Source organism: Littorina saxatilis, linkage group LG17 (assembly GCF_037325665.1).
Source record: "Littorina saxatilis isolate snail1 linkage group LG17, US_GU_Lsax_2.0, whole genome shotgun sequence".
NCBI lineage: Eukaryota > Metazoa > Mollusca > Gastropoda > Littorinimorpha > Littorinidae > Littorina > Littorina saxatilis.
Genome location: NC_090261.1, coordinates 13,561,817 through 13,585,665, shown reverse-complemented (window position 1 = coordinate 13,585,665; position 23,849 = coordinate 13,561,817). Strand labels below are relative to the sequence as shown.

Genomic DNA, 23,849 nt, shown 5'->3' with positions numbered 1-23,849 from the left:
CTCATCAATCTATTGACTTCAATCTCACATGCTAGATGTCGAAAAACTACTCAAATTACCTGCCCTTGCAAGGGTGGTAACCAAGCTAAAAACAGACGCCATAACCGTCGCTATGCCCTGTCCCACCTGGTTACCCATAACCCACCGCGCACCACGTGAGCGCCGGCATCCGGAATAATCATTTCTCGACTTTCGACGACACACGTCAGACATACGGAATTCGTCTGCTCACTTGACTTTCCCCCCTGACGGGCGCAGTGGCGTGGTGGTAAGACGTCGGCCTCGTAATCGAGAGGTCGGGAGTTCGAATCCCGGTCGCTGCCGCCTGGTGGGTTAAGAGTGGAGATTTTTCCGATCTCCCAGGTCAACTTATGTGCAGACCTGCTAGTGACTTAACCCCCTTCGTGTGTACACGCAAGCACAAGACCAAGTGCGCACGGAAAAGATCCTGTAATCCATGTCAGAGTTCGGTGGGTTATGGAAACACGAAAATACCCAGCATGCCTACTCAACGAAATCGGAGTGAAGCTGACTATGCTCTCAGAGTATAGTGTGGGGAACCCAAATGGGCAAACGAGCTCACACGTAACCAGAAAATTCTGGAACGCTGAAGAAGAAGAAGAAGACTTTCCCTAGCCCTTGTCTTTGTGACGTTATGGGCTTGGGGGGACCTTTACCTGTTCGCCTTTCTTTTGGTGAGACCTGCCCTTTTTATTGAATTGAATTGTTGTTGTTAGCTGCTTGTTTACAGCCGCTTCAGAAATTTACTTTTCTAGTGGACTACGATTTTGGTCATTTACAAGATGGCCGATAGCAAGCAGTAACTTAGGGCTAGGCAGGAAGTGAATAAGGCTGTTAGCCCTTTTTAGAAACCTCTGTGTGGGTCGTCGACCCTTCGAGTAGTACTGCTTTTGTAGTAGCTGTTCGTGCGGTTAAGGTTTCGTTTTTTCTTCCCAGCCCTCCTCTCCTCTTAAGGAGAACCAGTCAGTGTCTTCCACTTTCGGGGGACTTAACGATGAAATATGTGTTTATTTCTCAGCTGTGTCAGGCACGATCGGCCCGCCCTCTGTGGCGGCGTACTCCTTGGCAGCTTCGCATCGTGGTCTGGTGCAAATGGCCAGTTCGGTTCAGCCCTTTTTTGCCTCTGGTGGCTCTGGGTTGTTCGCGAGCACCCTCTCCTTTCGGGAGGGGGGGCCTGCTCCCTACCTGCCTCTGACCACTCTGATTACCTCCGGTATTTCTCAGTGTGTTGGGTGGGGGGGGGGGGGGGTGTTCCTGCTTCGCACCGTGGTCTGGTGCAAATGGCCAGTTCGGTTCAGCCCTTTCTGCCTCTGGTAGTACTGGGTTGTTCACGAGCATGGCCATGAGTTGTTACCATGGTGGGCATTCAGTCGGTGTTCTGATCAGACGGAGAGCTATTCGTCTCTGGACGACCTCGGGGACGGGTTGATCTTTTATCAGAGTCAATCAGCTTGCCAGCTGCACTTTCAGATGGTGTTGAACCAGGCTTTTTGCCTGGCATTCTCAGTAAACCAGGCAAAATCTGAGCTGTCCCCATACCAGGTTTTTTTTTTACCCGGGCATGCCATTTGACACTGTCTCTTGGAAGGTTCGTCCTTCACAGGAGAGAATAGAGAGGCTTTAGGCTCTTATCACTGCCAGACTGGCACGAGAGCAGACCTCTGCGAGGTCCTTAGCCTTGATCCTTGGTCAGACGGAATCGATGGCTATGCTGGCCCTCTAGTCTTTCCTCAAGTCTCTTCGGGACTCGGCCTCACAGGTCTGGGACAAGAGGGTCCTCCTCCAGGGTGGGTTCCTCCACGCGAGTAGGTGGCTGGAATCCAATTGGATCGCTCAGGGCCTTTTCCCTAGCTTTGTTCCCCCCCTGACTTAGACCGCTTCATGGATGTGTCTCTGTCTGGATGGGAGCCTACTTTGGCAATTACAGTCTTGGGGCTGTGGATGTAGACTCAACTCCTTGGGCATCTTAATTGCCTGGAGTTAGGAGCAGAAGCTCTCAGTCTACTAGCCTTTCTTTGTGGCTATATACAGGCATGTCCGGTTGCATACGGACAATATTTCTGTTGCTTCCTATGTGAACTAGCAGGGAGGAGCAAGTTGTCGCTCCCTGTCAGAGAGAGTTTACGGGATTCTGATTTGGTTTCTTTCACAATAAATCAATTTCTCAGGGGATTATCTCCCCGGCCGGCTCTATAATCTGGCCGACTCGCTCAGCAGGACCTCTCAGGGCTTGCACATGGGTTGGGTCATCTGCATACAGGGCTGGAGGTTGTGCTGTTTGTGTTACAGATCATGGGTTTTGACTCTGGTCTTGGTGCATGAAGCACATAGGTCCTCCACTTTCTCTGTGTATGCCCCTCATTGGCCTTCTTGGCCAATTGGCGTATAGAGCCGGGGTGCAACTCCTTAGCGCCCCTCTCTCAATCCAGGTGGTTAATCACCTCTGTTTCTTTTTTGGCTCTGGGCAGCTTGGCCTCTTCTTGGAGGTTCCGGCGTCTCGGCTGTCTCAGCTACTTTGAAACAATTAGGCCTCTCTTCTGATGTTCATGGCGCTTTTGCGGACATGATCAAAGGACCTTGTTTTAAGAGGTTTAGAGGCGTCCCCTTGTATAACGCGTAGGACTTTGTTCTTCTTACTCTGGGCCTCAGCCCCGGAGGGCAGTGAGGCACATGCGTTGTTGGGGTTTACCGGAGGATGTAGCCTTGGAAGTTATAGTTCCGTTTTTTCACGGTTTTTCGGCCAGATTTCCTTGAATCAGAAACCTGGTCAATCTCCTCTGGTGTTTAATTCCCTCCTCTCGGGAGGATTCTCGCTCCGGGCGATTTGGATTTTCTAACTGTCTGGTTAGAGTTTTAAAATCCTTTTTAATTTGCGCTCAGTCAATTGGAACTAAGAGCCAAAAGCTCATGTTCTTAACTCTTTACACTTTAGGTGAAAGAGGCTTCTCTTAATTGACTCTCACAAGAGGTGTTGCTACGTTCATAGGACAGTCCTATGAGTGGTGGCTTATTGAACACAGGGGAGGGGGGGGGGGGGCGTTCGTTCAGTCCTCCCTCTGTTCCAATATTACAGGTGTTCAGGAGTCCAGAGCCTGGGATTCTTCTCTCGCTGGTGGTGTTCTTTTCGCCTGTGCGAAGTTTTGCCAACAGCTCTTTGGAGGTCTGATGACGTGTTCATTGATTTTTTACCTCCTGGACATCTCCTGCTCTTAACTTGATGGGGCCATTTCCTTGCCCTCTTAGTTTCTGCAGGACAGGTTCTCTCAGGGACATAAGTAAGTTCCCTCCGCCTTTAGGAGCATTCTGCATTTATGAGAATTGCAGGGGTAAGAATATGTAATTTAATGGACAATTTCAATAGTAAATTTTCATTTGATTAATATACTCAGAGTCAACTTTGTGTGCAGACTCTCCTCGGTGTCCGAACACCCCCGTGTGTACACGCAAGCACAAGACCAAGTGCGCACGAAAAAGATCCTGTAATCCATGTCAGAGTTCGGTGGGTTATAGAAACACGAAAATACCCAGCATGCTTCCTCCGAAAACGGCGTATGGCTGCCTAAATGGCGGGGTAAAAAACGGTCATACACGTAAAATTCCACTCGAGCAAAAAACACGAGTGTACGTGGGAGTTTCAGCCCACGAACGCAGAAGAAGAAGAAGAAGAAGAAGACAGAGGTTATGAACAGAAAGTTTAACCAAAGTAGGGTCTTAGAAGAGAAGTAATAAAACTTGGGATCTTATAAGGGGGCCCGGTAGCTCAGTTGGTAGAGCACTGGACTTGTGATCGGAAGGTCGCAGGTTCGAATTCGGGCCGGGACAGACACGGGTCAACTTTATGTGCAGACCCAGAGACGGAAGCCATGTCCCACCCCCGTGTCATCACAATGGCACGTAAAAGACCTTGGTCATTCTGCTATAAGTGCAGGTGGCTGAATACACCTAAACACGCAGACACCTGGGTAGCGCGACTCCGTTGTTGCTAGCTTTCCACTGGGAGGAAGCGACCCGAATTTCCCAGCGATGGGACAATAAAGTAATGAAAATGAAAAATGAAAAATGAAATGAAATGAAAGGGAGGTTCCACTGTATAGATTGTTGTGTAGCTGACTGTCTTTCTGTTTGCCAAGACCTGTGCAAGTTCAAAAAGCTCATTGTGTCATCTGCCGTTTTAGACAGAAAAATATTGAATGTCTGTGTTACTGACTGTGTGTTGCTACATCATTGCAGAGTTGAGTCCAGGTTTGAAGAGTTGGTGAGTCGCGTACAGAACCACGCCATAGCACTGACGCGTCAGATGGCGGCGCAGCAGGCCAGGGAACGCAGCAGTCTGGTGGAACACATTAAACACACCATCGCGCAGCAGGTCCAGCTTAAGAAGAACTGGCAGGAACTCGTACACAGCCTCACGCATGAACGGTAAACCTTTTTTGTCGTTGAGACTCTTTGCGATAGCTTGATTGTGACTGTTTTGTATGTTGTTTTGTATTAAATTTTGCTTCACCGAAATCGGTGTGTGGCTACACACACACACAAAAATACTCGTGCAAAAACATGAGTGTACATTGGAGTTTCAGCCAATGAGCGCAGAAGATGAAGAAAAAAAAGAAGAATTAAATGTTGTGTAAATGTTTGTTTTTGAGTCCTTTTTATCAGGTTGAACAGTCCAGTGGAGATTAGGTCAGAATCAAAACAATTTCAGGTCATTTGAAAGAGTTATCTTGAAATCAGTGGGTCATAACTGCATGGTTGCTGAATATATGTTGGCTCCTACATCTCTCAAAGATAACTTCTAGCAGGGTACTTGATGAAAATCTCAGAAAGTCTTAGATGTTTTTAGTGCAATTGTGAACTGTTCGTGAATTAGATGTATTTTATGTTTTAAACCTCCTGACACTTCAAGGCAATTTTCCTTGTTTTTATAAGGACAGTAAAATCTTTGAATCTTTAGTCTTGAGGGGGAATAACTGTCACATATGCTGTTACGCCACAATGGCAAGTTCTGGAGAAGAGTTTGTTTGATTGCTGCGTGTGTGTGTGCCTACAGGGGAGTGTGGCATCACGCAGAGTCCTACCCACAGTCCTGGGAGCTGGACCCCACTGAGGGGCCGAGTCGAATTCGGCGTCGCCTGATGAGGTGTCACCTAGGTCTGCAACCCAAGTACATCTGCGAGCCTTACCGTCAGAAACTAGGTGAGTGCTTCAATTTACTCATGCAGAAAAAAAGTACTTCAGTTCCCTTTTCTGTTTTTATCAGCTCAGCCATTGCACTTTTTGCTGGTATTTATGTATCTCTGTCATCAACTCTCTTCTCCCTTTACTATTTCTGTAGAAGGCAAGAATACACATGACAGATCTGTGTGAAAAGGAAACAGTATTATGAAGGGCTTGCTGTGTGTAATGTTATTCAAAAAGCAGCATCATACTGAAGAGTTGTCAGTGGTGTTGTGAGTGAATTTAGTGCAACCCCAGGTAAGTTGCCTAGAAGAGAATGAAACTTGTGTGATGTGTAAACTGTTCAGGGTTAATGCATTCATTGGAACATGAGTGACGAGTATTGAATGAGATGCTGAGATATTTTGGTTATTCTTGTGAAGGGTGTAACGAGCGTTTCTGTTGATTGTTTGCTTTCAGTGCAACAAGAGAAGCCCCCGCCCTTGAAATATCTGTTTGAAGACGATCATCAGGTGGCTGATTCCGCAACTCTGGTCTACAAACTCTACACCAGTGACACAGTGCAGTAAGTCATTTCATATAAACCTCTGTCATTGAGATTTAAAGGTTGCATAACATTTGACAGAGAACCCCGTCTTAGAAATAAAGTTTTGTCTTAGCAATGTTGATGCCAACTAATGTGAGGGTTGTGTGGTGTATGCTTGGTGTTTTAGGAGATGGAAAGCCAGACCAAATATGAAAAAAGTCCTTAATATTGAAGCAAATTCTCTGAGTTGGGATACGGGAGCAGAAGCGGATGGAATGAGAATTTAGTGTGTGTGTGTGTGTGTGTGTGTGTGTGTGTGTGTGTGGGTGTGTGTGTGTGTGTTAAAATGAGCAGGATTTGTTTCGCAACCTAATGTTTTGAGGCTGTTATGTTCCAGCAACACATTTGTGTGCACATCGGTGTCGCCCGCCACTGAAAGCAGAGGAGAGCTGCTGCTTGGTAAGTTCAGTTTCATCGTTCTAGCATTGCCTCCTTTGCACAATTCGTGCAAATTGGCCAGGCAAAAGACCAATTGACAAACTGACAGATAGACAGAGAGACAGAGAATTAAACAAACTAATATGCTTACACAGACATATAGGCAGATCAAGTGCTTACTGCATGTCCCTTTCTTATCACAGCTGGTTGTGATTTTGTGTAAAGCTGAGGAGTTTGCAGAACGCTTTTTGTTATAAAAGACTCTGCTTTCTGCATAGTCTTTTCTTTATGCTTACCAGCGCTTCTTGTAAAATTTAAAAAAAGAAGTGCAGAAGACATTGTTAACAATAACAATAACAACACTTTATTGTCCTTTAAAATATTACATAAAAATGGAACACTTTCTTTGGCCTACCTTGCCTGCCTGTAACAATTATAACGAACATTTAAGGCATTTTGTTTGTTTTAATCTTGTGCATATGATTCTTGTTTCAGGTGAACAGTATGTGTACTTTGTGGCTGATAAGGCCATCAGTGACACAGATTACACCCAGGTAAGTCTTGTTTATTTGCTTTTGTTCATTAAAACAGCTTATCTCCCCTGACCAGATTTTCCTCCCTGCTATCAATGACTACTTTTTGGTCTCCTTTTTTGACGCATTTTATCCAATTGAATGTGTTCTGTATTCTTGAATGTGAAACTTTAGCAGTGTATTTGTTATGGATTTTTTGCACTGCTACCGATGCTAACTCCATGTCATTTTTGCTTCCGTAATTTTTCTCATTTTTGCAGTACTGTTACTTTGGTTGTCAGGTGCATGAAACAAGCTTTGTAATGAGGAGAATTTGGAAATGTGTGTTTGTGTCAGATGTTGCTTGGCAACCGTGACCAGATGTCCCAGATGTGGCGGTACTCGGAGCTGAGTGAGGTGCACACTCGCTGGTTCCAGCTACTGGACATCGGACTGGAGATGTTCGTCATCACCGGCAGGACTTACCTCTTGGCCTTCACCTCCACTGCCGTGAGTAGTTGCATCGGCCATCATGGCTTGCTGCTTTTGTCACCTTGTTCTGTGTTGGAACATAAAGAAACAATTGAAGGTCAGAAGGAACATTTATGGAGTTTTAAGGTTCGTGGCCTTCCATGTGTGCCTGTCAGGTGTGATAGATTTTGGTGTGTGTTTTGGTTTGCTTTATCAGGTTGTTATATCTACAATCTGTCTGGCTTTTTATGCATTCGCCCTGCGTATTGTGTGCATTAACAATAACAATAACAATATCAACACTTTATTATCCATTAAAGTGAATACATTAAATTGGAAAATGGATTTCGACACATCTAACCTGCCTGTCAGCGATTAAACGATTAATATGTCAGATTCAGTGTGTGCTTTTAGGCCAAAAAAAAAAAATTGTCTGTTTAGGGTAACATGACCAAAAAAAGTAGGGTCGGTAGGTAGGTAGGTTTTTTTTTTTTTTTTTTTTTTTTTTTTTTTTTTGGTGTGTAAATGCTATGTTGGCTGAACATTCACTGCTTATATTTGATGAATACATATTTCAAAACGCCAAATGTCTCTTTTTAACATTTTTACCTCTTTTTTTTCTTATTTTTTTTTTTAAATCGAAAAAAAGTTTTTGGGTCGGCGCCAAATCGATAGGGTCGGTCGGGTTACCCTAAACAGACAATTTTTTTTTTTGGCCTTATGCAAAGTTGAACCACTTTATCGCTTACTGGGTTAAACGTGAGTTATGGTCGGTGCGGTTCTTTATTCAGGATCATGTAGCAGGGACTTGCTTGTTCAGGTAGGCAGCCCCAAGGGACTTATTCAGACAATGGCCACTGTGATTTGAAAGAAAAAGAAGACGATAAACAAGTCCTAGGCTGACAATAGATGTTCTTTTCTAATCAGAATCATACCACATAGCCATAAGGCGTCCGCCCCGTGATCGGGAGGTCGTGGGTTCGAACCCTGGCCGGGTCATACCTAAGACTTTAAAATTGGCAATCTAGTGGCTGCTCCGCCTGGCGTCTGGCATTATGGGGTTAGTGCTAGGACTGGTTGGTCCGGTGTCAGAATAATGTGACTGGGTGAGACATGAAGCCTGTGCTGCGACTTCTGTCTTGTGTGTGGCGCACGTTATATGTCAAAGCAGCACCGCCCTGATATGGCCCTTCGTGGTCGGCTGGGCGTTAAGCAAACAAACAAACAAAACAAAAACCACATAGCCAGCCTTTTACTGAATCCGCTTCACCAACCCAAATGACCAGAGCACATGATGGCAGACACGGAGGTTAATACAAATTTACAATAATGTACTTACCATAGATGTTTTCTGTGTGGGATCGTGACCGTGTAGCCACTCTACTACTGGGTCAGCTACACAAATGTAAAGGACTGGAGCAGATGATGGCAGCCACTGAAATTTGTGACAATTTACAGTAAACACAGGTCACGCAGTAATGATAGATGTTTTTTGTGCGTAGGATCGTGACCGAGTAGCAACTCTACTTCTGGGTCAACTGGACAGACCAAAGGGCCCAGAGCAGACGGCAGCCAACATCCAGCGGCAGTGGATAGAGGGGTCCCTCACCAACTTTGACTACCTCACTCAGCTCAACAAGCTGGCCGGGCGCTCGTTCAACGACCTCATGCAGTACCCTGTCTTCCCCTTCGTGCTGCGAGACTACGACAGCGAGGAGCTGGATCTGGAAAACTCCGGGTCTTTCAGGGATCTGAGGAAACCCATTGCTGTGCAGGACAAGTCCAGGGAGAGGAAATACATGGACAATTATGAGGTAGTTTATATGTCCTTGAATGTGGGAGTGCATTGTTTAGTGAAAGAAGATTGTTCTTGTGTGTGCAATTCCTCTTAAATCGGTGTATGGCTGCCTAAATGGCGGGATATAAATGGTACTGTCCCACATTTAAAAACCCACTCGTGCGAAAACACGAGTGTATGTGGGAGTTTCAGCCCATGAAGACAGAAGAAGAAGAAGTGTGTGGAATAAATTTAGCCTGGTCATAGAAAATAGTGTAGAATGCACATGACTTTTTTCATCTCTAGAGAATCACCTCATTATTTTCTGTATAAGTACTTTTCTCCAATGCTCCCCTCTTTTTAAGAATAACTGGATCTTACTTCAAAGACTAATAAATTTGTTGGTGTTAGAATTGTGAAGAAAGGCTATCAGAAGCGCAACTCACATTGAGTCACACCTGTGTTTCAGTTCCTGCGCCAGGAGAACCAGAAGCCAGGACCGGAAGAAGTGATGCGCGTGGAACCGTTCCACTACGGCAGTCACTACTCCAACAGCGGCACTGTGCTACACTACTTGGTGCGCCTCTTCCCCTTCACACGCATGTTCCTGGCTTACCAGGGTAAGTTACTATGTATGCAGCTGTAGTTCACTTGTTCATGCAATGTGAGGTCCCTCTGATGAGAGGACACCTCCCAACAGAAAACACCTTCTGTTGTCCCTGTGTCTAATACCTCGACCAAACTATACCTGTCATGACAGGCCACCTGCAAGGTAGGGACAAAAGCGTGTCCTATTATCACAGGTACCACTGTAGAGTTTCCACACACTGAAAAGTTGTCGTTATTTCGTAGTTTGATACACTGGGTTGTTTTGTTTGATGTTTGTGATCCGCAGAGTTGTGCCAGCAAATTATAACTCAATTCTTCACATTTACTGCAAATCTGAGAGTGAGTCCTTTTTTGTGTTGAAATACAAATGGAATCTGTCCAGCACCCGTAAGCTCTGCAACATGAAGAGGATGTAGCAGGTTACTGCCTGTGATTGTCCTTTTTACCAAGTAAGCAGCATGAGTCTCATGAGAATGGCCAAGCTCAGTACGATCATTATACTTTGCCATTTCTGGACACTTAAATATCCATTTGTCCAGCTTCAACCCAAAGTGAAAAGTGTATCTAAAATACTCTCGCAGTCCAATGGATTTGAGAAAGACAATATCAGGCTGGCAAGTGCATGTTCTTCTTTGCAGATCGTAGCTTCGACATTCCAGATCGCACTTTTCACAACATCCGTACATCGTGGCGTCTGTCCAGCTTCGAATCATCCACGGACGTCAAGGAACTGATACCAGAGTTCTTCTACCTGCCGGAATTTCTCGTCAACAGTGAAGGTAGGAAACACTGCTGAAGGATACACACAGAGAGGTTCTCTTGCTGGAAAACTCCTGTGTAAGGGGTGGGAAGGAGGATCTTACGATTTTGCTATGTTCGAACACCCCTTTTAAGACCCCCCAATTTAAAACTTCTCCTTTTTTAAGACCTTGATTTTTCTGATCTTCTGTTCTTAACCTCTGTAAATATAAAGTTTCAAAAGTAAACTTTGATTTAACTCTTACCAGTTCGGGGGTTTTAGGGCATATTTTACAGTGCTGTTGGTGCCTACTTGCCGAGTGGCTATCTGGGGTCATATTCTAAATGAAATATAGAAAGTTATATATCAAATGAAAGGAAAATGAATAAGCTTTTCATATTTGCAAAGAGAATTGTGCTATCTTTAAAGGTAAAAATTTTATGGGGGTGACAACATGATTTTTGTTGAAATTTGTACGCCCATTTTTTGGAACACGTGACAAACACAAAGAAGAAATTTTTTTTGTGTTCAGTTTATTTTAGATATGCTGCTAACTAGTCTGTTTGGGCATTCATTTTACATAACATAGCAAAGTTTTATAGAGTTTTGCTGATAAACAAAAAAGTTATTGTCACCTGAATACCCCCACCCAAATTTCAAAGTTGGACGTTTCATGCCTAAGGCCCCCCCCAAAAAAATATTCTGTTTACGGTATCCTGACTGACCCTATTTTTTCGCGCGACCCTAGACTTTTGTTTGGCATTTGGTAAAAAAAAAAAAAAAAAAAAAAAAAAAAAAAATTAAAAAAAAAAATTAAAAAAAAAATTTAAAAAAAAAATTTAAAAAAAAAATTTGGAAAAAAAAAAGGGGGGGGGGGGCTTTGTTTTTTGGCAAAATAACTTAAAAATATGTTTTGGGGAAATAAAAAAAAAATAAAAAAAAGTCCCGACCTACCGACCCTATTTTTTTGGCCTATGTTACCGTTAACAGACTTTTTTTTTTTTGTGCCTAATAATGCATTTCTATAACTAACTTATAACAAAAACCCAGCTTGTTTCAGTCATAAAGTGTGTCTTAAATATGAGTTTATCCACTGTCCGACCCATCCAATGTAAAAAAAAAAATAAAAAAAAAATTATAATTAGATAATTGGTCAGTGGAAAACTACAGGGGGGGCATCGTAAGCTTGCTTACGATGGGCAAGGGAGCGAACTGGTAAGAGTTAATTAATATACTTACCAACTCACATAGATAGCAATAACTTCGTTTGGTTGCTAAGACATTGAAGCACTCTTATATGGTAACATGGGGAGATAACTAAAACAAAAACCACATGCCATATAAGGCATGGTCCGTAGTGGTTATCTCCCCTACCGGTGTACCGCGCATGCGCAGGATGTATACCGGTGACACTCATTTCGTCCTGAAACATATACCCCTTTATACAATTTGCGGGGCAGGCTGGGAGGGAATTCAATATGTGAGTTGGTAAGTATATTAATTAAATCAAAGTTTATTTTTGAAATTTTATATTAAATTACATATTCTTACCCAACTCACATAGATAGCAGATTGCTAATTTAGGTGGTGGGAAAATGTACTCACAGTTAACATCTTGCGAGTATCTGGCCTGCAGCTACTATAGCTGGCAGACCGAAAGTTCCGTTCTGTCGGGCACTTGATACATCCCGCAGGTAGAAATTTAAAAAGACATCTTCTGATGTCCAGTAGGCTGCATTCAAGACTTCTTCAAGTCTTCCAGACTTTAAGACAACCAAGGAAGAGGCCCATGCCCTGACTTCGTGAGTCTGAGCTGACCGTAGAGGAAGGACTGACTGCCCCCCCCCCCCCCCTTTTTTCTTGCCACCACTTGTAAGCCTGTCTTACCAGAGTGGAAACCCATCTAGCCAAGGAAGACTACATAACATCTTTTTCTCTCTTTGTATTGATGGAGATAAAAAGTAGTTTTTGTTTTGGTGACCTGATCAGGTTAGTGCGAGACAGGTAAGCTAGCTCTCAAGGCTCGCACAGGGCAATTAGCTACTTGAAGTTCGCAGATTGCTCATGAGACGGAGCAAAATCAGCAAAGGTGGAGGAACAGCAGATGAAGATGCTACCGCTACCCCCTCAGGGAAATAGTGCGTAGTAACCTCTGCTGCTAGTGCCAACAAAGATGGCAGCTTAGTCGGAAGTCGAAAAGGTGCATCCGCTTCTGCTTCAGAAGCTTCTTCTTCCATATCCTCTTCATCCTGTTCAGTAGTATCCCAACGATCATCTAAGGGATGAGAACCGGAAACCAATCCCGTTGAGGCGACATCTGCCGAAACCGGAAAAGGTTGGGAAAAATTCCCTGAAGCCGGAACTCCGTGAACGGATCTCCCATCCACCTGCCTCCTGCCAGTTGAAACACTGGGAGAGGAAGTGGATGCAGCCTGTGTAACAGCAGTGGAAACCGCAGTAGCGGAACCAGCAGCCGAAGGCTGATGAGTGCCAACTACCAACACAGAAGTGTTAGAGGCGGAAGGCAATACCATCCTGCCACCGGAAGCCACAGCCGCGGAAGCGGAACCAGCAGTGGATTGGTAAGCATCAGCACCGACCGGCCCCATAGAATGGCAACCGGAAGGTCCTGTTGTCCTACTACCGGAAGTAGCGGACACATGCTCTTCACACCCCAACCCTTACCCACGCGGGGCACAAGGCTGATGTGAGGAATGAACCTTTTGGCTGGTATGCACTTCCGCTGAAGCGGAAACCGTTGCCGCAGGTTTGCGTACTTCACCTAGAACACCTCCTGCCGACGCGTAAGCGCCGAGAGGACCAGGAGGTGCTGTTGTCTGAAAATCAGACAAAAATTTGTCGAAAGGAGTTCCTGACGGCGATTCCAACACCACTGTTGGTTCTGCAACTACGTCAGCAGACGTAACAGTTGCAGCTGGTTCCAAACGAACCCGCGCAAGAGACTTAGAGTTTCCAACTCCTGACGGGAGGGGCAGTGAAGCAGACAAAGCTATCTGCCGTTCCGTCGCTAGCATGTCATGAACCTCTGTCTTAAAAGAAGACAAAATAGCCAGTAAATCGGCTTTACTCAAAGATTGCTCGGCTTGAGGAGCCTGAACCTTCTCTGAAAATGATTTGTCAGTTGAGGTAGGTTTGCCATCAATAGAAACGAAAAAGGATTCTTGAGTCTCCGGGTTGAGAACGCTAACTATGGACGAATTCTCACTAAGAGAATTTTTCTGAGAGCTACGAGTAGTTGTGGCCGTAGCCGCCTTAGCTTTAGTTTTGCCTGCTTTGCCTGAGTGAGACCCTGGAGAGCTAACCTGCTTGGCAGAACTCCGAGATTTTTCTTTATCTTTCTGCTTGTCAGCCATTTTGAATAAAAAAAATGAACTAACAACAACAAGATGCAAAATGCTCAAATACGCTAAGAAAATTCTTGCAATAAGAAAAATAAAAGCTCTCACCAATTCCTGAAGAAAGGAAGAAAGATGAAACAACGTTACCGAGATTCGATGGTCTTCACACAAGTAAAGACCAATGGCTAAAGAAAAGCCAGAGCACTTCAAAACACGTCCAGCGCCGTGCGTTGAAGGAAAAGGAATGAGTGTCACCGGTATACATCTTGCGCATGCGCGGTACACCGGTTGGGGAGATAACCACTACGGACCATGCCTTATATGGCATGTGGTTTTTGTTTTAGAGTTATCTCCCCATGTTACCATGAAAGAGTGCTTCAATGTCTTAGCAACCAAACGAAGTTATTGCTATCTATGTGAGTTGGGTAAGAATATGTAATTTAATTTACCCCCATTATAAGACTCCCTCCTGTTTAAGATCTTATTTTCTCAGTTTAGGAAACACAACAATAATAATAAACCTGGTCAACATATGTGGGGTAGAAAGTCTTAAAAGAGGGGTTCCACAGTACCAGCATGACATTTGCTTGCAATTTCCTCTGTTGTGTGTTGTGTTGTCTCAGCAACCTAGAGGTGTAAAATGTGAACTTCAGTGTTGTATGTATATGTATGTGTCTCTTATTATTTTGAATTGTTATCCAGGAAAAGTGAAATACCATACTAAGGATGACTTCTGTGACACTTATGTTGGAAGCTGTTAGACAGTGTGGTACTGCCCTGGAGTAAGGGAAACTTGCACATGGTTGCTCTTATCCATATCCAGTATAATGATTTGGCTGTTGACGAAACGGGGAGCTTGTGGAAAATGTTTTGTTACCACAATGAAACCAGGACCAATTAAAAATCAAGAAAGGTTAAATTTATGTAATGTTTGCATTCATTCATTCATTCTGTCGCGTGCATGCACGTTTGCATGTTTAGTTTTTCACACAAAAACTTTGGCCACACCACCCAGCACTCACAGAACACCAATGTAAATAAATGAAAGTATTTAATAGTTCCCAGTTGGGTGAAATATGGGGGTGACGATGGATGGAACAATGGAAGGGTTAACACGAATACATGAGGATGAACATAATGAGCATGAGAAAGTACACAACAGTCAAAATAATGTCAACAAACGACATACGAGACATTCAGGATAGTCAAACATAAAGCACGTACGTCATAAAGGCCCTCCTCATTCCATAAATGATATCTATCGTAAGAAAGTACTTATCTACACGTTCGACGAATTCAGGGGGGGGGGGGGTGCGCCCTCGGGTCGACACCTGCGTCTCTGTCGCGGGGGGTGAGAGAATCAGCCCAGTTGAGAGCTGTCACACGGCACACACTCTGCAGCGACGGCGCCGGTTCGATGTTGCTGCCCAACAGCAGCGTGGTTGCGCCGCTGTGACGTTACAAGATAGCTGCTCAAAACAGCGTAATGAAGCCTCGGAGAAGATCCAGAGGGGCTGCTCACACAGCAGCGTGGGGGTGACGATGCGAGAGTCCAAACTGGCTGCTCAAGCAGCAGCGTGGTGGAGCCTCCTCCATGCTGTGAAGCTAGGGTTCGCACCTTCCCGTCCGGTCTGTCTTCGACAGTAAACACTGAAAGCCTAGAAGGCCAAAGTCAATATTCTCCCCAAAAATATAAGACACGTGACTTCCTCCTCCAATAGACATCATTATTAGGGATGAGGAGGAAGCACAATGACTAAACTTTGGTTTCCTTCTACGATATAATTTACCATTATAATGATTTCCTTTTAAACCCTATGATGAACACTATTTACAACAACACAAAGACGAGACAAAACAGTACAACTGGTAACTAATGTAGGTTCCCGGTCCCCTGCCACCGGCCGCTAATTCACCTTCAGCAAAAACTGACAAAAGTCTATCCAATTAGACCAAGAAATTTGACTTACCTCACACAGGCTAATGAAAAACATCGCGCACTTTACGCAACCGACTTTAACAAAGTCCACAGTAGACGTACATTACTACTGAAAATAACTTCGAACTCAAACGACAATTCACACACGAATTTCGAAGCCGTTCGAACAAACATCTGGTCTCGGCCGAGACAGAAAAAAGAATGCCTATGAATTTCTCAGTCAGCAACCAGGTAAACGGTGAACCCTACAAATAGCGCGCAGCTTACCGTGAACGTCCCGTGCAATGCGTGCAAAGTGTGCAAGGCGCGAATCACTGAGCTAAGCCCAGCTACCGGTCTTCCCACCTTGACACAGGTACCTGTCAGCAACGCCCGACCAAGGAACCTTATAACTACATACAACTGTCCGCGACACATTCATTCATTCATTCATTCATTCAAACAACACATTGGCAGGAAGAAATCGGGAAAACCTGGGCATGGTTGTTTTGACTTGTGTATGTTGTACAGCATTATTCTTACTGCCTTGTTTTGGGTGTTTTCCCAATGTTTATGACTGTGGCATTGCAGGATTTAACTTTGGCTACCGACAAAACGGAGAGGTTGTGAATGATGTCGTGCTGCCGCCGTGGTGCAACGGAGACCCTCGCCTGTTTGTGCTGATTCAGCGCCAGGGGCTGGAGTCGGCCGTTGCCACTCGCATGCTGCACCACTGGCTGGACCTGGTCTTCGGCTTCAAGCAGACGGGGGAGGAAGCCGTCAAAGCCATCAACGTCTTCCACCCCTCCGTGAGTCACTCTGTCTTTGTCTTAGCTAATCTCTAATTATGTACCACCAATGTACTTTGTCAGATTTTAGATAATAAAGTCAATTTGATTTGATTTGATTTGAATTGGAAACAGATTGTCTGCTATCTGCCCAAAATCAAGAATCAACAAGCTGCGTAAAAACGTCCGGGGATGTCATACCCAGGAACTCTCATGTCAAATTTCATAAAGATCGGCCCAGTAGTTTAGTCTGAATCGCTGTACACACACACACACACACACACACACACACACACACACAGACACACAGCACACACATACACACACACACACACACACACACACACACACACACACACACACACACACACACACACACACACACACACACACACACACACACACACATACACCACGACCCTCGTCTCGATTCCCCCCTCTATGTTAAAACATTTAGTCAAAACTTGACTAAATGTAATAAAAACTAAACTGTTGTCTGTTGTTTATCTTGTTTATTCATTGACAGTGGCTGGTAGCATGCAGCAAGAGTTGTGCTGTGTATGATGTTTTGCCTGCAGCGAGAATGTTAATACGTTTGGTATGTTTTCACAGACATACTTTGGGATGGACGTGAGCTCGGTGACCGACCCGGTGAAGAGACAAGCGCTGCTGACCATGATTCGGACGTACGGCCAGACTCCGAGGCAGCTCTTCGTCAACCCCCACCCTGCCGCCGACCCGACACATGCCGGTCTCACAGCGCCTGCGCAGCAGCTGGACAAGCGCACCTATGTGGTAAGTTTTGCAGATTCACTGTTATTTTGCTGTCACACCTGATAAAATAGAAATTATGTCTGTCTAGTGTTGATGGGTTGTGGGAGAGTTTGTTTTTGCTTTTCTTTGGCAACATGGAGGCAAGCTACATGTGACAATTTGTTGGCCAATCACTAGCTAGCGGTCGGTGATCTGTGCCAGTGAAATCGTGCTAACAACTGAACTCCCAGTGAGAATTAGCTCCGATCTGTGCTTTCTGCACTGTCTGCTCAATGTAACGCTATTTTTGTTTGAAAATACACACATCAGGGCTGACTATAGGCATTACCGATATGATCGCGTCCCTCAGTGCACAGATCGAGGGACCACGTGTGGAGACTCACGGCTTGCTGGTGATTGGCCTACAATGTCACATGTAGCTTGCCTCGATGTTTCCAAGGAAAAGCAACTCTTTTACAACCTATAAAAACCTGACCAAGTTATTTCCAAAATTTGCCGATTGAAGACAGGAAGAAGGAATTAGTGCACACACAAACTTTTGACAGCCTGTAAGTAGTTGTTGAGCGTGAAATGGAAGGCAGCAGATGCAGCAGCTTACAAGAGATGTCAGTGCATCGGGTGTCAGATGGGATGGGATGTTGTAAAGTTTACAAGTACAGTTGAACCTGTCTTGGCGACCACCTCTGAACAAGGACCACCTGCACACAACAACCACCTTAAGGATCCCCAACCAGTTTTCTATATAATTCACCTTTGGATAGCGACCACTTGTCTCTTGTGACCATTTGTGGTCGGTTCCTTAGGCGGTCACTATAGACAGTTGAATCAACAAGTGCTGCAGCTCAGATAACAGATGTAAGAGCAAGAGTCAAGTTCAATTCACACCACCTACAGCCCAGCCAATCGCGAGTTTGATTGTTAGGTCTGTTAGAGGTTCATCTTTGTTGTTACACATATTTTGTTGTTGTTTCTGAAACTGTCCCTCGTTCTTTTTTTACTTCTCACTATCAGCATGTGGCCCTCGCCCTTTTTCTCACCACACTTTGCATATTTTTGTGTTGCAGCCTCGCCCAGTGAAGACAGTGAACGGACTGCGGTGGGGTCGTTACGTGGGGTCGCTGGAGATGCCGAAGCCGCTGTGGCAGAGAGTGACCCACCTGCCCGTTCCCATCGCCTCCATGGTGCCGCTGGTGACGGGGCTTGTGTGCGGCATCCAATCTCACTCCACCCTCATCATGCTGCACAACAAACCTGCAGGTCTCTACCTCTCTTATACAGGAGAACTCATTTTCATTTTTATTCTCATTACTTTATTGTTCAATCGCTGGGAAATTCGGGTCGCTTCCTCCTAGTGGAAAGCTTGCAGCAACAGAGCGGCGCTACCCAGGTGTATGCGTGTTTCGGTGTAATCAGCCACCTGTGCTGGCAGAATGACCGAGGTCTTTAACATGCCACAGTGGTGACACGGGGGTGGGACATGGATACCGTCTCTGAGTCTGCACATAAAGTTGACCAGTGTCCGCCCCGGCCTGGATTGGAACCTGGGACCCTAGGATCACAAGTCCTGTGCTCTACCAGTTGAGCTACCGGGCCCTCAGAATTTGAGCTCCAAAAAGCATAGAGAGCCTTTGAAGTAGTAGTCCCCTTCAGTGGTTGGGAGAGGAGGGCTCTAATTTCTCCAAAGCTGCAAATACAGAGTGGTTTCTTAGATACAAACCCAAAATGTCTTCATTATTTTAGACTCCTGAATCACTCTCAGGCTTTTCCTTTTCTCAGTTTCCATGCCTGTCTGTTGCAATGATCACATGTGCTGTTTTACAAACCAGTATTTCTTTACAAATACAGATCCTAGCTCTCACAGAAACAAGACATTCTAGCTGTCACACAAAACAGGGAAATCAATTCTCCTGCGCAGTGATTGCATTAACACATGTCACATGGTAGTAAGGGCAAGCATCTGTGAGACAAAATGTAAACTGGTAGGTGTGATTGTTTGCTGATTTGGTTTCTGGTATTTTCAGATTTTACATGTAAAATGACAGCTTTTTACCAAAATGTAAAATCCTACAAGCAGAGAGCACCTCTGTGTGTGTGTATGTCTATGACACTGTCTGACACTGTGTGTTTCATGCAACCTTGTGTGTCAAATCATATTTTGTGATTTGTTACTCTGTATTGTACAGAAGTGTCTCTTATGAGCAGCCTTTGACATCAAGGCAAACTTTGAAATACTTGGTCAGGGATGGCCAAATCTCAATATTGTAACTCGCCAGTCGGGCGAGTAACTTCAAGAAAGTCACTAGCCCGCCAGAAATTTTGCTTGCCTGGTACATACCACAGTTAATGCATCTGCAGTGTTCATGGCTTTAAAACTAGATGTTACAACCACAAGTTTTGCATTTGATCAGAATTTTCACTGGCCAACCGGGCGAGTTGCCAGGCGGTTTCTACTAGCCCGTCGGATTTTTTACTCGCCCCTGGCGATCGGGCGGACTATTTGGCCATCCCTGTTGGCGCGTTTGTATTGTGTGGGTCTTTTTGTGTATAATGTTTCCATTATGTTGTATTTTGTACAGGTACATCCTACAAGCAGACCGAGGTGCTGTGGGCGGGGGCGGTGACCTGGGATCAGCCTGACGGCATTCTGCGCGTCTTCATCCACAACAGCAAGCCGCTCATCAACCTCATGCCCCCGAACCCCTATGACAAGGTCAGTATGTGGTCTCAGTAAGGCAACAACAACAACAAAAAATGTTGGTTTAGGGTAACCCAAATGACCCTATTTTTTCCCGCCGACCCTAAAACTTTTTTCATTTCTCAAAAAATCCAAAAAACTGTTGGCACATTTTGCGAACCATACAGAGACTAAGGGAAGTAACCTCCTTTAGAATCGACTAAATTAAAAAAAAAATTTTTTTTTTTGAAATCGAGCTACAGACCCTATATTTTTTGGCCACGTTACCCTAAACCAACATATTTTTGTGTGTGGCCTAAGTGTAACTAACGCTGATGGGGTCTATGTCGACCAAAAGAGTGGGATTCCCTGTAGGTGGAGTTCCTGGAGGGGGATTCCCTGTATACAGGGAATCCCACAGGGTGGAGTTTTTCAATAAAACTTGCAAACGATACTCGAATTTCTAAGAAATATCAAAAAAGATTGAAAAACATCAAATTCTACCGATGTCGCTAAGCATCACGTGACTTTCAGCGATATTAGCGACACGCTACAGGAACTAAATCCTGTGGTATTCCCTGCATACAGGGAATCCCCCTCCAGGAACTCCACCTACAGGGAATCCCACTCTTTTGGTCGACATAGACCCCATCAGCGTCACTAACTGCTCACTATTTTCTGATCCCATAACCCGCCAGGGACATAAAGGCACTGCACTGACGAGCGCTGCACCAGCTGCACCTCAGCCGGTTATCATTTCTGCTGCTGTTTGTGTAGTTCTTAAGTTTAGACTTTTAAACAAACATGATCAAGGTCAATGCATGTAGACTTGAGATACTGAGAATTTTGTGTTGACCCAAGGGTTTTGGCCAGGCATCGGTCATCAGCTGGTCATGCAGATCTGAAAAGTTTCAAGAATATGCTGTGTTTGTGTGCAGGTGACGTGCTGTGCAGCAGCACTGGACAGGTGTTTGCTGTTTGTGGCCTGTGCATCGGGGAATATCTCCGTCTTCAACATGACACACAACGTGGCCAAGGTCAGTGCAGATTTTTCTGCAGTCACAACCATGTTGCACATACGGTACCAAGTCAGTGTTGGCATTTGTCACAATCGGTAAATGAAACGCCAAAGCAAGATTCAAAAGCAAAGGAACCATTACCCTACTGCTTTAAGTACACAGTAAGGCTATCTCAATATTAACACTTAAACAAGTGGAAAGCAAGGAGGATAATCTTATTCATTTTAAGACGAATTCCGAAAATAACTGTCGGGTTTGTATGGGTTGTGAAAGAGTGAATACCCTTGCTTTTTGAAGGACAAACATTGGAGGGGCCAATCACTAGCAAGAGGTTGTGTCCGAAACACATGGACAGAAGCAAGGAATTCACTCTTTCCCTACCAACACAAATCCGAGTTATTATTGAATATCATCTGTTGAAGAAATAAATACCTTGTCTTGCATATATATTTGAAGAAAACTACACAAGATGAAAGTTGTATTCTCACAAGAAGTTCGTCACATCTAATACTGAGAGAGACTGTTGTAGTTAAGTTGAGGTGGTGTATTCAAAAGATATATTTAGCAGTGAAATACCTTATACTCTGTGTGTTTCTAGCCAAGCATGCTACACGTGTGGGGATTGCGTCGCATGCTGTGCGGTCATCACGGTCCAGTCTCAGTGCTACAGGTGTGCAAGGAGTTCGGCATCGTGGTCAGTGCAGGTCAGGACTGTTCGGCCGTCATCTGGGACATCAACAGGTGGGTACACCTTACATTTCTTTCTTTCTTTATTTGGTGTTTAACGTCGTTTTCAACCACAAAGGTTATATCGCGACGGGGAAAGGGGGGGAGATGGGATAGAGCCACTTGTCAATTGTTTCTTGTTCACAAAAGCACTAATCAAAAATTTGCTCCAGGGGCTTGCAACGTAGTACAATATATTACCTTACTGGGAGAATGCAAGTTTCCAGTACAAAGGACTTAACATTTCTTACATACTGCTTGACTAAAATCTTTACAAAAATTGACTCTATTCTATACAAGAAACACTTAACAAGGGTAAAAGGAGAAACAGAATCCGTAAGTCGCCTCTGACGACATGCTGGGGAGCATCGGGTAAATTCTTCCCCCTAACCCGCGGGGGGTGTACACCTTACAGCTTGCTTATTTAGTTGCAGGTTATGTACAGTAGCCACCGGCACGGTTGGCCTAGTGGTAAGGCGTCCGCCCCGTGATCGGGAGGTCGTGGGTTCGAACCCCGGCCGGGTCATACCTAAGACTTTAGAATTGGCAATCTAGTGGCTGCTCCGCCTGGCGTCTGGCATTATGGGGTTAGTGCTAGGACTGGTTGGTCCGGTGTCAGAATAATGTGACTGGGTGAGACATGAAGCCTGTGCTGCGACTTCTGTCTTGTGTGTGGCGCATGTTATATGTCAAAGCAGCACTGCCCTGATATGGCTCTTCGTGGTCGGCTGGGCGTTAAGCAAACAAACAAACGTACAGTAGCCGACAAAAGAAACGCGTCACAGTCGCGCCAACTGACTTTGTTGTTGTTTTCAAACTGTTGTAAAACATGAACTAGAAAACGTACATAAGAAAACAAAACAGATTCATGCAGAATATTTTACTGGCTTACGATAAGTGCATGGTTTTATTGTTGTCTTCTTTTTACCTCTTTTCAAATTGTGTAGTATTGGGTAGGGGTGAAGGGAGTCGTGATCACAGGCAAATGTGTAACTTTGACACACTACAAGAAAGGTGGAGAGTTTTATTTAAACAGTCTTGTTGTTGGGTGTTGTTACAGGTTGTCCTACGTGCGTACAGTGACCAAGCACAAAGCTCCAGTGGTGGCAGTGGCGGTCAGCAGTACTCTGGGAGATGTCGCTACAGTCAGTCATGTCGGTCAGTATTGCTGAATTCAATTGTCAAACCTTGTACTGTTGAGCTGATCCCTGGGTTAGGTCATTGTTTTGAAAGTGCACATAAGTCAGACCAATGACACATAAATGTAGCACTTTGTGGACTGGTCAAACGTAAGCTGATGTTAATGTACACCAAATATGAAGTAATTCGGTCGACAGTTGTAGAATGCATGAGCATTCTTGTGGGTTACATTTTTTGGAAGTCGCCATGTACATGCTTCAGGCACACAAAAAATATTGGTAGTATGTTGGGTATTGCCGTATAACGATTGAAAAACAGTCTTAATTATTTAGGAACAGTTTCAGTTCTCTTTCACATTAATTTCTAGGTAAGTAAAGTATCTTGCATCACATTTGTTTTCTATGATAAAAGTTGTTTGTTTATTTGCTTATTTCTTTCTTAGTTATTGTTATTTGATTTTTTTTGTGTGTTCTGACTTTGTGGGGTTAACATGTGAGCTTTCTTCCCAAAACATGGACAGACGGCCCACAAGCAGCCAAGATGAGCAGTGTGCTACAGGTACACACTATCAACGGCAGAGAGGTGGGAAGTTACACCTGTACTGCGCACATCACCTGTCTGGCCTACTCCTCCGCACCTGAGGGTCGCTCCATCAACGTCATCGCTGGGGGGCTCAGTACGGGCGTGGTCAGGTGGGTTTAGTTCACCTGTGTTCCTGGCAAACAGTGGTTGCCATTGAAGTGTAAAGCAGTGTTTGATATTGAAGTGTAAGGCAGTGGTCGATATTGAAGTGTAAGGCAGTGTTTGATATTGAAGTGTAAGGCAGTGTTTGATATTGAAGTGTAAGGCAGTGTTTGATATTGAAGTGTAAGGCAGTGTTTGATATTGAAGTGTAAGGCAGTGTTTGATATTGAAGTGTAAGGCAGTGTTTGATATTGAAGTGTAAGGCAGTGTTTGATATTGAAATGTAAGGCAGTGTTTGATATTGAAGTGTAAAGCAGTGTTTGATATTGAAGTGTAAGGCAGTGGTTGCCATTGAAGTGTAAGGCAGTGTTTGATATTGAAGTGTAAGGCAGTGTTTAATATTGAAATGTAAGGCAGTCTTTGATATTGAAGTGTAAAGCAGTGTTTGATATTGAAGTGTAAGGCAGTGTTTGATATTGAAGTGTAAGGCAGTGTTTGA

General features: G+C 44.5%; 1 protein-coding gene across 1 annotated transcript in view; it reads left to right on the top strand.

The window, feature by feature from the left end:
- LOC138952687 (lysosomal-trafficking regulator-like) overlaps nucleotides 1–23,849 on the top strand; it is a 109,208-nt gene that overhangs the window by 75,612 nt on the left and 9,747 nt on the right. The window contains exons 38-54 of the mRNA XM_070324385.1: nucleotides 4,252–4,440; nucleotides 5,069–5,214; nucleotides 5,656–5,761; nucleotides 6,120–6,181; nucleotides 6,656–6,714; nucleotides 7,030–7,182; nucleotides 8,646–8,957; nucleotides 9,390–9,540; nucleotides 10,168–10,308; nucleotides 16,137–16,354; nucleotides 16,946–17,128; nucleotides 18,172–18,364; nucleotides 19,684–19,817; nucleotides 20,720–20,818; nucleotides 21,399–21,541; nucleotides 22,587–22,684; nucleotides 23,187–23,358. Of these exons, the coding sequence (XP_070180486.1) occupies nucleotides 4,252–4,440; nucleotides 5,069–5,214; nucleotides 5,656–5,761; nucleotides 6,120–6,181; nucleotides 6,656–6,714; nucleotides 7,030–7,182; nucleotides 8,646–8,957; nucleotides 9,390–9,540; nucleotides 10,168–10,308; nucleotides 16,137–16,354; nucleotides 16,946–17,128; nucleotides 18,172–18,364; nucleotides 19,684–19,817; nucleotides 20,720–20,818; nucleotides 21,399–21,541; nucleotides 22,587–22,684; nucleotides 23,187–23,358 (2,559 nt within the window). The remainder of the gene's footprint in view (nucleotides 1–4,251; nucleotides 4,441–5,068; nucleotides 5,215–5,655; nucleotides 5,762–6,119; nucleotides 6,182–6,655; nucleotides 6,715–7,029; nucleotides 7,183–8,645; nucleotides 8,958–9,389; nucleotides 9,541–10,167; nucleotides 10,309–16,136; nucleotides 16,355–16,945; nucleotides 17,129–18,171; nucleotides 18,365–19,683; nucleotides 19,818–20,719; nucleotides 20,819–21,398; nucleotides 21,542–22,586; nucleotides 22,685–23,186; nucleotides 23,359–23,849) is intronic.